Source organism: Dendrobates tinctorius, unplaced genomic scaffold, assembly GCF_039654945.1.
Source record: "Dendrobates tinctorius isolate UK_male_01 unplaced genomic scaffold, ASM3965494v1 ptg000015l, whole genome shotgun sequence".
Lineage (NCBI taxonomy): Eukaryota > Metazoa > Chordata > Amphibia > Anura > Dendrobatidae > Dendrobates > Dendrobates tinctorius.
The window spans coordinates 52,429,852-52,447,305 of NW_027361683.1; the positions used below are offsets into that span (position 1 = coordinate 52,429,852).

Here is a 17,454-nt window from a genome sequence, read left to right on the forward strand (position 1 = left end):
CTGATTAGCAGCATGTATCTCCTATGGTGACTGCCTTCAGCAGATGGGAATGTACTCAATGGAAAAAGTCGATTTATCTTTCACTGACCATTAAAGAAAAACTGTCAGCACAAATTTCTCTGAGTACCGTGTGGTCAATTCTGTTCTTAATATCCCCTATTCAAGGCCGTATTTAGAGTTTATGCTGCCCTAGGCACTTTTAGTGCTGCCTCCCCCATTGGTGAGTATGACTAATGCAGACACTTAGGCTACTTTCACATCAGCGATTTTTGCCCTTCTCCCCAGAGCAGCCATCTCCCCAGTACAGCCGTCTCCCCAGTGCACCCTCCGCTCATTCTCTACCCGGCTCACTAACCCCCGCCACTCGCTCCCCCCCCCCCCGCTCACTCTCAATCCGGCTCACCTGCCGCTGCATGTCTCGTCTAGCCAGGCGCCGGAATCTGATCTTCCTGTTTGTGTGAGCGCGCGGTCACGTGGTACCGCTCATTAAGGTCATGAATAATGAGAGTGGAGAAGTGTCCATATTCATGATCTTAATGAGTGGCACTACGTGACCGCGCACTGGCACAGGAAGAGCAGATATCGGCGCAACTCAGCATCATCGGAGCTGCAGCGCAGGCACCACTGGAGGTGAGTATGATGGGGGCGGGACGAGGGGGAGGGACGACCCTGAACTAAAAAAAAAAAAAAAAAAAAACTAACAAAAACAACCTTGCTCAGGTGCCGCCCTCCTGCAGAGTCCCGGCCCTAGGCACGTGCCCACAAGTGCTTAATGACAAATACGGCCCTGCCCCTATCCTGGTATATATGGTCCTCTCATCCCCGTCCTGATACACATTGGCCCCTAATCCCTAGTCTGGTATGCATGGCTTTCTCATCCTCCTGGTATGTATGGCCCCCTCATCCCTATAATGGTATGCATGGCCACCTCATCCCTATAATGGTATGCATGGCCCCCTCATCCCTCTCCTGGTATGCATGGCTTCTTCATTCCTTTCCTGGTGTGCATGGCCCTCTCATCTCAATCCTGGTATGCATGGCCCCTCATCCCTATCCTGGTAAGCATGGCTCCTCATCCCTATCCTGGTATGCATGGCCCCCTCATCCCTATCCTAGTATGCATGGCTCCCTCATCCCTATCCTGGTATGCATGGCCCCCTCATCCCTATCCTGGTATGCATGGCCCCCTCATCCCTATCCTGGTATGCATGGCCCCCTCATCCCTATCCTGGTATGCATGGCCCCCTCATCCCTATCCTGGTATGCATGGCTAACTCATCCATATCCTAGTATGCATGGCCTCCTCATCCCTATCCTGGTATGCATGGCTAACTCATCCCTATCCTAGTATGCATGGCCCCCTCATCCCTATCCTGGTATGCATGGCCCCCTCATCCCTATCCTGGTATGCATGGCCCCCTCATCCCTATCCTGGTATGCATGGCCCCCTCATCCCTATCCTGGTATGCATGGCCTCCTCATCTCTATCCTGGTATGCATGGCTAACTCATCCATATCCTAGTATGCATGGCTAACTCATCCATATCCTAGTATGCATGGCCTCCTCATCCCTATCCTGATATGCATGGCTAACTCATCCATATCCTAGTATGCATGGCCTCCTCATTCCTATCCTGGCAGGAAAGACTGCCCTCATCACTATACTGGTGTGCAGGGCCCCTATCTCTTCCTAGTAGGCATGGCCCCATCCCTATCCTGGTATGATTGGCCGCATCCCGGTCCTGGTATGCATGGCCCCATCAGAAAAAATTAAAAAAACAAACCTCGCAGTGTCCTTGCTCCGATGTCAGCAGCTGCTTTATGCTTGTAAGCTGCGCATGGCAGGGACGTTGTGAGCTGTTTGCAAGCCAAAGGGCAGCTGCCAGAATACTCACTGCTCTGCACGCCAGGGCTGTTTGCATGGAGGGCAGTGAGTATTCATTGCTCTTTAATAGTGAGCACAGTCTTAGCCGGAGACTTACTGCAGCTGCCGGGGGTCACGCGAGGACATATGTGATGTCAATGTGTCAATCCCAGGTAAATTGTAAAAAACAATAAGCACAGGAATGATCACAGACAAATCTGCCTCCCGTACACAAGATGTGCTCTGTCACATACAGTATAGGAGTGGGAAGCCTTGGCCATCCTATGTTACTGTTGAATCAAACTATTGAAAAAAAAAAAAAAAATAGAAATATTGAAATGTATACATAACCAGGGCCAGAATGCCCTCTGCTTGCTGGAAGTGGATTCAAACATCCTTAGTAACCAGCAGACAGGAGACTATGTGGCATGGATACTATGTTCTAGCAATCACAGTTTTGTCCTCTGCTGACAGGATACATTTTATATGCACTAAAACGATAAAAAAACATTATTGGTATGAATTAATCAATTTTTATATCCTTTTTATAGCGCCTAATTTTTTATAGTAGTCAAGTCTAAAAATTAAAGGTGTTTTCTCAATTTGTATCATCAGAAGCACACCGCTCCCTGCCCCAACACCATCTTTATTCTGAGGACGGTGCACTGCTGAAGTCTGATAATTTGCACCAGAGACATGGTCGTTCTGAGGCTGTGTGCACACGATGCAGATTTGCAGCGGATCCGCAGCGGATTTTACCGCGCAGAAACGTTGCATTTCTGCATTGTGATGTACAGTAGCCTTAAAATCAATGTAAAAAAAAAAAAACGCTGTGCAGACGCTGCGGATTTTTCCGCGCGGTTTTCCCGCGGTACAAAATCCACAGCATGTTACTTCTTTTGTGTGGTTTTCCATCTCCCCTGTCACCAAATCTGCAGGGGGAAAACCGCGATTGAAAACCGCACAAAAACCGCATGAAAACCGCATGAAAAATGGAAGAAATTCGCAGGAAAAATGCAGGTCATTTGACCTGCGGATTTCTTCCAATCTGCGCGGAAAAATCTGCAGGGCCAAAAAGTCCGTCTGCACTCAGCCTGATAGTCCAAACTGTGTGCTCTCCCATGTGCTGGGAGTAGTGCGGGGGCACTGAAGCAATCAGGTCAGCGTCAGAGCAGCGCAAGGAGGCAGTAAAACCAGAGTCTGCTTGCCTCAAGCACTCCTCGAATAGGCAGCTGGCCAAGCAGGTATTGCAGGTAACCTAGGCAACAAGCTGAAGATTAGGGAATTAAAAATCCCTCCATTGGGAATAGAAAATATTCTTAATAAGGCCACGGTCACATTATTAGTGCTTGGTCAGTGTTTTACCTCAGTATCTGTAAGCCAAAACCAGGAGTGGAACAATCAGAGGAAAAGTATAATAGAAACTTGTCACCACTTCTGTATTATCACCCACTCCTGGTTTTGGCTTATAAATACTGGGGTAATATATACTGACCAAATACTGAATGTGTGAACTTAGCATTAGGTGTTACATTGCAAAGTTGCCTTGTTTTTACAAGAACTTTCCAATTTCACCTTCTTATGAACTTGATACAAGATACAACCCCTCTGAGCCCTACGCAACATCATGTACATGATTGCACAGGTGATCATGTGTGAACAGGGCTCGGGAGCGTGTCTGATGAGCTGAGCCCCGTTCCCTGTTACTAACCATTTATGGTGTGTGCACACGCTGCGGAATCTGCTGCGGATCCGCAGCGGTTTTGGTCCTGCGGATCCGCAGCAGTTTCTGCTGCGTTGTACAGTACCATTACAGTCATATGTTAAAGTTTGGGCACCCCTATTAATGTTAACCTTTTTTCTTTATAACAATTTTGGTTTTTGCAACAGCTATTTCAGTTTCATATATCTAATAACTGATGGACTCAGTTATATTTCTGGATTCAAATGGGGTTTATTGTACTAACAGAAAATGTGCAATCTGCATTTAAACAAAATATGACCGATGCAAAAGTATGGGCACCCTTATCATTTTCTTGATTTGAACACTCCTAACTACTTTTTACTGACTTCCTGAAGCACTAAATTGGTTTTGTAACCTCATTGAGCTTTGAACTTCATAGCCAGGTGTATCAAATCATGAGAAAAGGTATTTAAGGTGGCCACTATTCTATTGTTCTCCTATTTGATTCTCCTATGAAGAGTGGCATCATGGACTCCTCAAAACAACTCTCAAATGATCTGAAAACAAAGATTATTCAACATAGCTTTTCAGGGGAAGGATACAAAAAGTTGTCTCAGAGATTTAACCTGTCAGTTTCCACTGTGAGGAACATAGTAAGGAAATGGAAGAACACAGGTACAGTTCTTGTTAAGCCCAGAAGTGGCAGCCCAAGAAAAATATCAGAAAGACAGAGAAGAAGAATGGTGAGAACAGTCAAGGACAATCCACAGACCACCTCCAAAGACCAGCAGCATCATCTTGCTGCAGATGGTGTCACTGTGCATCGGTCAACAATACAGCGCACTTTGCACAAGGAGAAGCTGTATGGGAGAGTGATGCGAAAGAAGCCGTTTCTGCAAGCACGCCATAAACAGTCGCCTGAGGTATGCAAAAGCACATTTGGACAAGCCAGTTACATTTTGGAAGAAGGTCCTGTGGACTGATGAAACAAAGATTGAGTTGTTTGGTCATACAAAAAGGCGTTATGCATGGAGGCTAAAAAACACAGCATTCCAAGAAAAACACTTGCTACCCACAGTAAAATTTGGTGGAGGTTCCATCATGCTTTGGGGCTGTGTGGCCAATGCCGGCACCGAGAATCTTGTTAAAGTTGAGGGTCGCATGGATTCAACTCAGTATCAGCAGATTCTTGACAATAATGTGCAAGAATCAGTGACGAAGTTGAAGTTACGCAGGGGATGGATATTTCAGCAAGACAATGATCCAAAACACCGCTCCAAATCTACTCAGGCATTCATGCAGAGGAACAATTACAATGTTCTGGAATGGCCATCCCAGTCCCCAGACCTGAATATCATTGAACATCTGTGGGATGATTTGAAGCGGGCTGTCCATGCTCGGCGACCATCAAACTTAACTGAACTGGAATTGTTTTGTAAACAGGAATGGTCACAAATACCTTCATCCAGGAACTCATTGTTATAGGAAGCGACTAGAGGCTGTTATTTTTGCAAAAGGAGGATCTACGAAATATTAATGTCACTTTTATGTTGAGGTGCCCATACTTTTGCACCGGTCAAATTTTGTTTAAATCTAATAACTGATGGACTCAGTTATATTTCTGGATTCAAATGAGGTTTATTGTACTAACAGAAAATGTGCAATCTGCAGATTGCACATTTTCTGTTAGTACAATAAACCTCATTTGAATCCAGAAATATAACTGAGTCCATCAGTTATTAGATATATGAAGCTGAAATAGCTGTTGCAAAAACCAAAATTATTATAAAGAAAAAAGGTTAACATTAATAGGGGTGCCCAAACTTTAACATATGACTGTATATCCTATGGGAAATGGAAACCGCAGTGCAGACGGTGCGGATTTTTCCGTGCGGATTTGCTGCGGTTTCTAATCCGCAGAAAGAATTGACATGTCAATTCTTTCTGCGGATTCCACTGTGGTTTACCATCTCCTCCATTGTAGAGGTGATAAACCGCAGGGCAAAACCTCAGGCTAATCTGCAGATAAACCTGCGGATTTTGCTAAATCTGCGCGGATCAATCCGCAGCGTGTACACACACCCTTAGGCTATGTGCACACGCTGCGGTTTTTGCTGCGGTTCCGCTGCGGTTTTGGCCCTGCGGAACTGCAGCAGTTCCGCAGACATGGTACAGTACCATGTAACCCAATGGGTTTTAAAAACCGCTGTGCTCACGCTGCGGTTTTGCTGCGGTTTATAAACCGCAGCATGTCAATTGTTTCTGCGGATTCCGCTGCGGTTTCACACCTTTAACATAGTAGAGGTGTGAAACCGCAGGGCGAAACCGCAGGCCACTTTACCTGCGGTTCCACACGGAAAAACCCGCAGGTGAATCCGCAGCGAGTGCAGATAGCCTTAAACTCCGTTATCACGCTCTGATAGCGGCAATTAAATGGCTCATTCCCACTGGCTCCTACATGATTGCGGGGCACCAAAAGCTTTCCATGACAGGGATGTTGCCGGTTTTTGGTACTCCTTGGTACATTGTATGGCATAAGGGGACTAAAAAAGAATAAAAAAAAGCTTTTGAAAATCCAAAAATTCAAATCACTTTTTACCCCGTTAAAAACCACTATTTAAAAAAATAAAAACGGCAGAATTGAATTTTTTTTGTCACCACTCTTCCCTACAAAAATCCAATAAAAAGCAATCAAAACATTACATACCCCCTAATTGGTATCAATGAAATCATAAACTCACATGGCAAAAAAACAAGCTCTCACACAGCTCAAATCAAGTTAAATTGTTCCAGGCCTTGGAAAATGGTGACGAACCAAATCTTATTTTCTGTTTGCTTTCTCCCAAACTTCAGAATTTATTTTTATTTCCTGTATATACTCAAGTATAAGCTGAGTTTTTAGCAGATTTTTTTTTTTTTTTTTTGCTGAAGACGCCCCCTCCCCTTCGGCTTATACTCAAATTATTGTCTCAGAAAATGGAGGGGGAGCTGCAGCAGCGGAGCAACAGGTCACAGGAGGCAGGAGCCGCCTGCTGCGGCTAACTCTGTGCCCCCTGCTAAAAAGAAATGAAGTTTCACTGCTCTCCACTCCCATAGGCGGGAACGCAGTGACTATTCATTCCACGTGATTGCCCAGCTGCTGCTGGAAGTCGGTGGCTGCAGCTGACACTGTGCATGCTACTACAGAGAAATGAATATTCACAGTGAATATTAATTTCTGCTGGCAGTGAATATTCATTTCCCTTAAACAGCGGGCATACGTGATCGCCCCGACGTTGCAGCTGCAGGCACCAGAACCAGACGCTGCGTAGTAGAGCAGGGCCGGTAAGTAGAATGGATTTTTTTTTATGCTTTTCTGATGGGGGCCATGCATATAAGGATAGGAATGAGGAGACCATGCACACAAGGATGGGGGATGATGGGGCCATGCATACAAGAATGGGGATGAGGAGCTATGCATACAAGGATGAGGAACAATGCATACCAGGATAGGAATAAGAAACCATGCATACCAGGATAGGGATGTGGAGGCCATGAATACCAGGATGGGGATGAGGAACAATGCATACTAGGATAGGGATGAGGGAGGTCATGCATACCAGATGAAAAATCATCTTGGCTTAAAGGGGTTAAAGGCTTAAAATAACATTTTATAAATTGTACATCTTGTGGTCTGGTGTACTGGCTTGGTTGGTGTTTAAATCAGACAACCCCTTGGGCTTCTTACCTGGACTTTGGGAAGGATGGATACGATAGAGACTAGAATACAGAATATGAGGTTCAAACTGATGAACACTTTGTTGTGGACACAACCATCCGGTTTGGTGTAATATATATATAGGACAACAATGGCAGCAATTGAGGCAGCGTACAACAGTAGAGTACAGATGAGGAGGGCTAGAACGCAAAAAAGTAGATTAATATTTTATAGGTTAAAGACCAAAAAAGAAGAAAACATAAGTGCCTACACTTCAATGTCAGAAGCGATTACACCTTTGCTTTTAATTATTATTCATGCAGATACAGAATTTTTCCAATCTTTCTATTTTCTTACTGTAGATTTTGTTAAATTTCCCTGAACATTATTATAGTGCCGCCATCTTGCCTTTACTTCTGTTGAATTTTGTTCGGCCAAAACCGCTGCGGAACCGCAGCAAATTCCGCAGCGTGTGCACACAGCCTGAGGGATGCCCCTTGCAGAGATAAACAGAGTGATACATGCCTCCACCAGATGCAGGACAGAAATGCTAATGTGGGCCTTATGTACACGAGATCCAGCCCACAGGTCTTCCATTGCTTACTGTCTCTGAATGGAAACATTTATTTGCTAGTATGAACACTTTCAAGGAGAGATTTGTGCACCTTAAACTGACGATCAAGAAAAGCTCTAAGGGTATGTTTCCACAGGCACAAAATGGCAGTGCTTTGGACGCAGCACATGTCAGCTCCGGCCAAAGCGCTGCCAGCTTTTGTACGCGCGGTGATTCCGCATGTGTTCATTGAACCGTGCGTAATCACTGCATCCTATACATTGTATGGGTGACTTTATCTTGCGGAGGTGGAGCGTCTCCGCAAGGGTAGCGATGAGTGAGTATACTCATTACTCAAGATTTCCCAAGCATGCTCGGGTGATCTCCGAGTATTTGGAAGTACGCGTAGATTTAGTTTCTGTCGCCGAAGCTGCATGATTTGCAGCTGCTAGACAGCCTGAATACATGTGGGGATTTCCTAACAAACAGGCAATCCCCACATGTATTCAGGCTGGCTAGCAGCTGCAAATCATGCAGCTTCGGCGACAGAAACTAAATCTCTGAGCACATCCAAATACTCGATCACTTGACCAAGCTCGGGAAATCTCAAGTAACGAGTATACTCGCTCATCACTACGCAAGATAAATAGACATGCTGCGGTCTAGAAAGACGCACCGCATGTATGTATTGTCATGGTTTGTTTGGTAGTTTTAGCTGGTACCTCAGGGGTTAAGGTTTTTTGACCTCTGGCTATGAGGGGGTTTAAATAGACTCTGTTGGGCTCCGGTCTTTGTCAGTTATACTTCTGCCCCCGGCTGAGTAGTTTGATCCTTGTGTGCTTGTGCCTTCTGACTTCTGCTCCATCCTGACTGCTCGTTTTGCCTGTCACCCTGGTACTTCTGCTGCCCTCTACGGTTTCTGACACTTGGCTTGTATTTGACTCCTCTTTTGTACCTCGCTCTTGCACCTCGCTGTCCTCTCAGTATTGACTTCGGCTCTCCTGACCTAATCCTGTTCTGTCGGCATCTGCCGCTCTCTGCTATCTTCCCCAGGAGCGTTGCGGCTGGCTCCGCCCTGGTTCCACCCCCTGCGATCACGTGCCGCAGGTCCTGCACCGTCCCGGTAAGCTTTCTGTGTGCTGCCCAGCCCCGCTGGTCTGGGACATAGCGGGACACGTGTACTGAGTGAGCTATATCAGTCATGGTGTTCCTGATACATATAGCGAAAACCAGACAGGCCTAAATACATCTGCACTAACCAGGGTGCAGCAGACCCAAGTAAAATGGCATCTGCACAGGTGCAATAATACCAAATGAAATAGCCAGCCTACAATCAGAGATATGCACTGGTGTACCACATGGCCAAAAAATAATCCGCATGTGGCAGTGTTCACAGAGGGAATGCAGAGCTTCTGGTTCACAGCCTGTTAGTAACACCATAGAGGGGGGCTGCCCAGTGCTAACTGAAATGCATCCCGTGTGAACAGAGGCCACAGTTAGCAGAACCATTTGGGCCCAACTGCACCCTGAAAAAATATAATATAAACTAATACCTTACATATATTCCCTCTGTGAACACTGCCACATGCGGATTATTTTTTTGCACTGTTGTACCACACGGCCAATTGTAGGCTGGCTATTTCATTTGGTATAATTGCACCTGTGCAGTTGGGTCCGCTGCACCCTGGTTAGTGCCTATGTCAGGTTTTCTCTTGATTTTTTTTTTGGAGGATTTTTTCCTCTGAGGTTTTAATGTTCCTGATACGTATACCCAGGGAAGCCAGCGGCGTCCCTGGACGCATAGTGGAGATGGGACTTCATAAACCTGCAGCGTTTACTGACCGTGGAAACATACCCAAACACAACAATAAAATCGACGTACCGGTGCTCCAAACTGAAAAAAATGTCCATGGCCAGCACCTCACAGGATTAACTAAAAATTGGCAAGGGCATATATATTTACACCTTTGGCAATGCAGCCCGTAAAAATTTCTGGTGCAAGCAATTACCTTCATAAGTTACATGTTTAGTGGAAGGAAATCCACCTGTGTGCAATCTAAGTGTCACATGGTCTGTCAGTATATACACACTTTTTCTGAAAGGCCACAGAGGCTGTAACACTATTAAGCAAGAGTCGCCACGAACTAAACACCACCATGAAGACCAAGGAGATCTCCAAACATGTCAGGGACAAAATTGTTAAGAAGTAATTATAATAATAATCTTTAAAGGGAATCTGTCACCCCATTTTTCGACTATGAGCTGCCGGCACCGACATCAGGGGCTTATCTACAGCATTCTGCAATGCTGTAGATAAGCCCCCAATGTAACCTGAAAGAGAAGAAAAAGGAGTTAAGGGGGTTTTGCACATAGCGACATCGCTAGCAATATCACTAGAGCGTCACCGATTTTGTGACGCAGCAGCGATATTGCTAGCGATATCGCTGTGTGTGATACTTACCTCCGACCGGCTCCCCCGCTGTTTGTCGCTGATCGCGCGAGATCATGCAGCTCCATTTCTCGTTGGGCACTTCCTGCTGGCGCCGACGAGTGACGCGTGGACGCGGGCGGAGGACGTCAGGATCGCCACGTCTGAAAGTTAAGTACGACCGCTGCTGCGTCGCTACATCGTTGGTGAGATCTGCCTGTTTGGCAGCTCACTAGCGACCATTTAGCGATGCACCAGCGATCCTGACCGGGTCGTATCGTAGTCGGGATAGCTGATGCATCGCCAAATGTAAAGGGGCCTTTAGATTATACTCACCGGAGGGGGGATCCGATCTTGGTCCGATGGGTGTTGCGGTCTGGCGCCTCCCATCTTCTAACGGTGACGTCCTCTTCTTTGCTGCCTGTCGTGGCTCCGGCGCAGGTGCACTGCTCTGCCCTGTTAAGGGTAGAGCAGAGTACTGCAGTGCGTAGGCGCCGGAAAATAGCACCTCTATTCATAACTAATCCCATAGTTATATGGTAAATATGTAAATGAAGTCCTTTATTAGAAATAAATCAAAACACGGTTTTTCATTTTTATTTACAATTAAACACAGTTTTACTCACCTAACGCCTAATTGCACAGAAGCTCTTGATCACCTGTAATAAACCAAAAGTAAAAAAAAAGAACAATATCCCTCACCTCTCTCTCGCCGTAATCCATGTCTGGGGGACAAATAGTTTTCAACCTGGATGGAGCCAAAATGCAACCGTCCAGACTGAGAACCACTGAGGAATTTACTGCTGCGAGCGCAGCCTCAGTGATGTCATCGATGTTACCTCCGGTCACTGAGGCTGTGTTCCCAACCGGGCATTCCACAGTGGTTCTCAGTTTGAACTGCCGTAACTTTGGTGAGATCCCCGCTAGCACAGTGAGCGCCCACGATGCTAGTGGGGATATCACCGAGGTCACTGCAGTTCAGCCCGGCTGGGAACGGCAGCTTGTTTTTTGCGGGACAAGATGACGTTTTCAGTGGTGTCATGTTTTATTTATATCCATATTTTTAATTCCGTGTTATTCCACTTTTAGTTTGGTGGTATGATGAAGCATTGTTTTCTGCCTTTTTTTTATGGTGTTTACTGAAGGGGTTAACTAGAGGGACAGTTTTATAGGTCAGGTTGTTGCGGACGCAGCAATATCAAATATGTGTAATTTATTGTTTATATTTTTTTCATTCAAATATTTATTTTAACATACAATATTTTGATTTTATTTTTTTATATTTTTACAATTATTTAACTTTTTCTAACTTTTTTACTTTGTCCCAATATGGGACAATCATTTTTTGCAGGCTGATCGCTTCTATAGCATGGAGGTGAAGCAGCCTCCCCATGCTATAGAAACTGTCAACTCTGCATTGACAAAGAGACTTGCTGATCATGCACTGCTCATGATCAGCAAGTTTCTTAGTTCTGGTGACCGGGATGTCGTCAGGACGATATCGGGTCACCATGGCAACTGTCAGCCCTCTGCCGCCTTTGATCGCAGCTTTTCGGGGGTTAAAGTGTCACAGACCGCTCCTGGCACCTAGTGCCAGTTGTCTGCTGTCGCATGACATGATCGGACGTAATATTCCGTCCGTGGTCAAATAGGCCGAGATCACATGGATGGAATATTACGTTCGATGTCAGAAAGGGGTTAAAAAGGTCCCTTAGTCTTTTTCAGTAGGCTCCACAATCATGGCGAAGACTGCTGAATTGACATATGTCCAGAAGGCAGTCATTGACACTCCACAGGGAGGAAAAGCCACAAAAGGTCATTGCTAAAGTAGCTGGCCAAAGAGAAAAAGAACTGGACTGTTTCTCAGTGGTCCAAGGTGTTTTCAGATGAAAGTAAATTTTGCATTTCATTTGGAAATCAAGGTCCCAGAGGCTGGAAGAAGAGTGGAGAGGAACACAATCCAAGCTGCTTGAGGTCTATTGTGAAGTTTCCACTATCAATGATGGTTTGGGGAGCCATGTTATCTGCTGGGGTAGGTCCACTGTGTTTTATCAAGACCAAAGTCAACACAGCCGTCTACCAGGAAATTTTAGAGCACTTCATGCTTCCCTCTGTCGACAAGCTTTTTGGAGATGGAAATTTCATTCCCCAGCGGGACTTGGCACCTTGTCCACACTGCCTATGGTACCAATACCTTTTTTAAAAACAACAGTATAACTGTGCTTTATTGGCTAGAAAGCTTGCTTGACCTTAACCACATAGAGAATCTATGGGGTATTGTCAAAAGGAAGATGAGAGACACCAGACCCAACAATACAGGCAAGCTGAAGGCTGCTATAACACCTCAGCAGTGCCACAGGCTTCTCGCCTTTATGCCATGCCACAGTGATGCAGTAATTGATGAAAAACGAGAACCGACCAAGTATTGAGTGCATTCACTGATCATACATTTCAGAGGGCCAACATTTCAGATTTTAAAACCAATTTTCAAGCTGGTGTTATAAAGTATTCTAATTTAGTGAGACTTTTGGGTTTTCATTGGTTGTAAGACAATCATCAACATTAACATAAACAAACACTTGAAATAGATCACTCTGTTTGCAATGACCCGCTATAATATATAAATTCACTTTTTGTTTTGAAGAACTGAAATAAATTAACTTTGTGATGATATTCTCATTTATTGAGAAGCACTTGTAGTAGGTGAAGAAAAGCTTGGTGTCAAAAATAACAGGCTACCCAGGCATTATTGTGGTGCCACAAATGGAGAGGGAGATGTCAGAAGGTTGAGTTTCAGATAAAGAGCAGACATGATGTTGGAAACTGTGGAAATACAGTCTCAGGTGTTCTGTAGTACTGTGGGAGTAAGGTCAGGAGATGAAATGTATAGTTATGTGTCGTCAGTATAAAGATGGTTATGAAAGATAAATTTGCTGATGGGCTGTCCAGCTGGAGCTCTGTAGAGAGAAGAGGCCAAGGACTAAACCTTGAGGGACACCAAAAGTGAGAAGACATGAGTACAAGTCAGGGATGGTTTATAAAAAAAAACCCGATCTCTGATGATCCTCAGTAGCACCAACAGATCAATCATTAAATGGAAAGAATAAGGTACCATAAACCAACCTGCCAAAAGAGGGACGCTCACCAAAACTCTCAGCCCAGGCAAGGAGGGCATTATCAGAGAGGCAGCACAGAAACCAAAAGTTTGCCAAAAGACATGTGGGAGACTCCCCAAATGTATGAAGGAAGGCACTATTGTTCAGATGAGACAAAAATTGAACTTTCTGGCAAACAAGGTAAACACAATGTCTGCCGCCAAACCAACACTGCTCATCACTCCAAGGACACAATTCCCACAGTGAAACATGGTGGTGGCAGCCTCATGATCTAGGAATGTTTTTCAGCAGCAGAGACAGGAAACAAGGTCCAAGTCGAGGGGAAGATGGATGGTACAAAATACAGGGATAATCTTGAGCAAAACCTGTTTCAGTCTGCCAGTGATTTGAGAGTGGGAAGGAGATTCACTTTCCAACAAAACCAAATTTAACTTTTTAGTCATTAAGATCAGGGCTATGTCTGGCACCAAACCAACACAGCTCATCATCCTAAGAACACCATCTCCACAGTGAAACATGGATGGTCTGAAAAACAGCTATAATCTTCAGCAAAACCTGTTTGTCAATGATTTGAGACTGGGACGGAGGATCATCTTCGAACAAGACACAGACTCAGAGCATACCTCTAAAGCTACACCTTGAGTGGTTAAGAGGAAAATGTTTGAGGTCTAGTCAAAGCCCAGACCTTAATCCAACTGAGAATCTGTGGCCAGACTTGAAGATTGCTGTTCACCAGAAGAAAACAGCTAACTTGAAAGAGCTGGAGCAGTTTGCCTTGAGGAATGGACAAAAATCCCATTGGCAAGATGTGGAAAGCTCAGAGATTTATCCAAAGCCACTTGCGCAAATGGAGTCTCTATCAAAGTGCTAACTTTGGTGGTGATTATACACACTGAAGTTTTCAGTTATTTTGTTCTATTTCATGCTTGCTTCACAAAAAAAGAAAACCCAATGTTCACAGTTGTAGGCATTAAATTTACATGAACTGATGCAAACCCTAAGAAAAAAAATCCGCTATATATTTTTACACTTACCACCATACCAGCACTTGGTGTTCCCATCTTCAGCTCTCGAAAGCCAAGCCTGACTCCAAGAGTGAGCAAGGTCAATTATGAGAATAAGCTGGACCAGAAAGAATAGGAATCCACCAACCATGCCAAAATAATACCATACTGCATGGAATAAAATGATATCAAATTAAAAGAATACAATATATGCTTACAAATGCCAAGACACACAACACATTTTTACTACAGATTCGGGTTATTTAAAACATTTGGTAAAATGCAAAGGTATCATACTGGTAAGTGTGCCTCACAAGGAACCACTAAATCATGTAGGGAAAGAAGAAGGAACAGGAGCAAGTAGAGGATGATAACCAATGTCATAAGCGGTTACCTGTGGTAAATACGCCATTTGGGATAAAGAAAGCACCAACTGTAATTCCCACTAAAATCAGGAACTTAAAAAACCAAAACCTAAGAAAAAAAGACAAGACAGAAAATTATAGTAATGTGACAAATGAAGAAACACAAGGCAATGTTAATGAGTTTATTGTTAAAATACATAGAGGTCAATACTTCAAAGACTTTACAGCAGAAAAGTGGTGTAAGGCTATGTGCACATTTTTGAGGAGTTTTTGCTTTGTTTTTTTTACAAGTGTAAATGGTCCAAAAACGCAATGGAATACTTGTGTAAGGTTATTCAATGACAATCCTGAAGTGTTGTGCACATGATCGGTAAATTTCCGTCCTTATTTGCAGCGTTTTATTTTCTGTAGCATATCAATTCTTTTTTGTGTTTTTGCAGCGTTTTTGACTCATTGACTTCAATTGAGTGAGTCAATTCTGCAGCAAAAACGCAGGTGTACAAAGGTTTGCGTATTTGCTGCAGATTTGCTACCAAAAATTGTCAAAGGAAATTATGTCAGAAGGAGGAAGATTGTGTGGGCGCAGAATATGTGGGTGTGCCTGCGGGTGAGTACCCATGTGACAAACAGCCCATGGTGATTGTACTTAGGCGTTGTCTGATGGGACTACTACTCCCATCCGTCTACGTCTTTGGTCACATATAACAGAGACCACATGAGCCGATGATGGGAGAATAGTCTCATCATCCAGTGCCTGAGTTAAAATGTAAAAAAAAAAAAATTACATACATATTCACATACAAAATACATACTCACCAAATGCCTAATTCCCAATGCCCATGTCTACCGCAAACAATCAAAAATAATAAACCAACATATACTCACCTTTCCGCCATAGTCCATTTAATACAGAGTGTCCCACAGCGATATCACGTGTAAAACAGTCAACATCAGGAGATGTGACCACTCTATCCGGCCTGCAGCAATACACTGACAGGAGGTGACCATCCTGCAGTGTATCTCTGCGCCGCCGTCAGAGGACACCAGAGTTCCTGCTGTCACTTGCAGCACCGCTGCATGAGAAAATTCTCATATTGGTAGCCGTGAGAGCACAAACTTCGGTGAACTTTCAGTGATACACTGCGGGAGCAATTAGCTCGCGTCCGTGTATCACCGGAGCCATGTAGAGTGGTCACATTTCCCAATATGACTGTTCTACACGTGAGATCGTCGTGGGACACTCTGTAAATGGACAAAGTTGGACAGGGAGCATTTGGTCGGTTTATTATTTTATTTTTGTTGTAAGAGATCAAGGGATTTGGGGATGTGACTGCTCTACCCGGCCTCCTGCGATACAGTGACTGGAAGTTATCGCTCCCGCAGTGTATCACTGAGCCGCCATAAGAGTTCACCATTGTTCATCGGATGACCAGCACCAGTTCTAACACATTGGTGCCGCAATTGAGAGCACCAGAGTCTCACGGCAGCTGTGTGATATACTGCAGGAGCGATTACCTCCAGTCAGTCTATCGCCGGCGGCCAGGTAGAGCAGTCAGATCTCCCGATGTGACTGTTCTACACGTGAGATTGCCGTGAGACACTCGGTAATAAATGGACTACGTCAGACAGGATAGTATTGTATGTTGGATTATTTTTTGATTGTTTGCAGGAGACGAAGGAGTCAGGGATTAGGTGTTCAGTAAGTATGATAAAGTTAGACTCAATAAAGGAGGCTGTTTGATTATTTAAAATAAAGCAATTTATTCTGGATGTCTGTGTTTTATATAATACCACTATGAGGTTTAGTAATGGATAGGTGTCTTATACATGCCTCTCAATTACTAACCTGTGGGGTTGACGTCACCTGACAATACAAAGGTGACATCAACCCTACAATTATGAACCCCACTTGCCAACACTACAGGGCAAGTGGGAAGAGCGAGGGTAAGTGCCAGAATTGGTGCATCTATAAAATGTGCAATTTCTGGGGTGGCCGAGAGCTGATGTTTTTAGCTTGGAGGAGTGCCAATATCCATGGCCCCTTCCCAGACTATTAATATCAGCCCATAGCTAGCTGTCTAGCCTTTGCTGATTCTATATTATAGGGGGACCACAGACCACATGTCAATTTTTCTGGGGTTCCCCTGTAAACTAGCCAGTAAAGGCTAAGCAAACAGCTGTAAGCTGATATTAAAAGGCTGGGAATTTTTTTTTTCTCTTTAAATAAAGATACTGCGTTTCACGCAGATTTCTGACAGTTGCTGCTTTGTTGCAGCATATGTAGGTTAATTATTTTAATGCTCCTACATAGGCTGGTGACTGTATGTGTGTGTATATATATATAATATATAAAGCTCAAAGTGTGTATGTATGTATGTACAGTCATATGTAAAAGTTTGGGCACCCCTATTAATGTTAACCTTTTTTCTTTATAGCAATTTTGGTTTTTGCAACAGGTATTTCAGTTTCATATATCTAATAACTGATGGACTCATTTATATTTCTGGATTCAAATGAGGTTTCTTGTACTAACAGAAAATGTGCAATCTGCATTTAAACAAAATTTGACCGGTGCAAAAGTATGGGCACCCTTATCATTTTCTTGATTTGAACACTCCTAACTAATTTTTACTGACTTCCTGAAGCACTAAATTGGTTTTGTAACCTCATTGAGCTTTGAACTTCATAGCCAGGTGTATCAAATCATGAGAAAAGATATTTAAAGTGGCCACTTGCAAGTAGT

At 44.1% G+C, this 17,454-nt stretch overlaps 1 protein-coding gene across 3 annotated transcripts in view; it reads right to left on the reverse strand.

The window, feature by feature from the left end:
- The window catches only part of SERINC2 (serine incorporator 2), a 237,958-nt gene that overhangs the window by 48,276 nt on the left and 172,228 nt on the right, over window positions 1-17,454 (reverse strand). For all 3 annotated transcript variants that reach the window (XM_073564241.1, XM_073564251.1, XM_073564259.1), the window contains 3 exons: window positions 14,741-14,820; window positions 14,377-14,514; window positions 7,276-7,445 (listed from right to left, as the gene is read on the reverse strand). In XM_073564241.1, coding sequence (XP_073420342.1) covers window positions 7,276-7,445; window positions 14,377-14,514; window positions 14,741-14,820 — 388 coding nt within the window. The remainder of the gene's footprint in view (window positions 1-7,275; window positions 7,446-14,376; window positions 14,515-14,740; window positions 14,821-17,454) is intronic.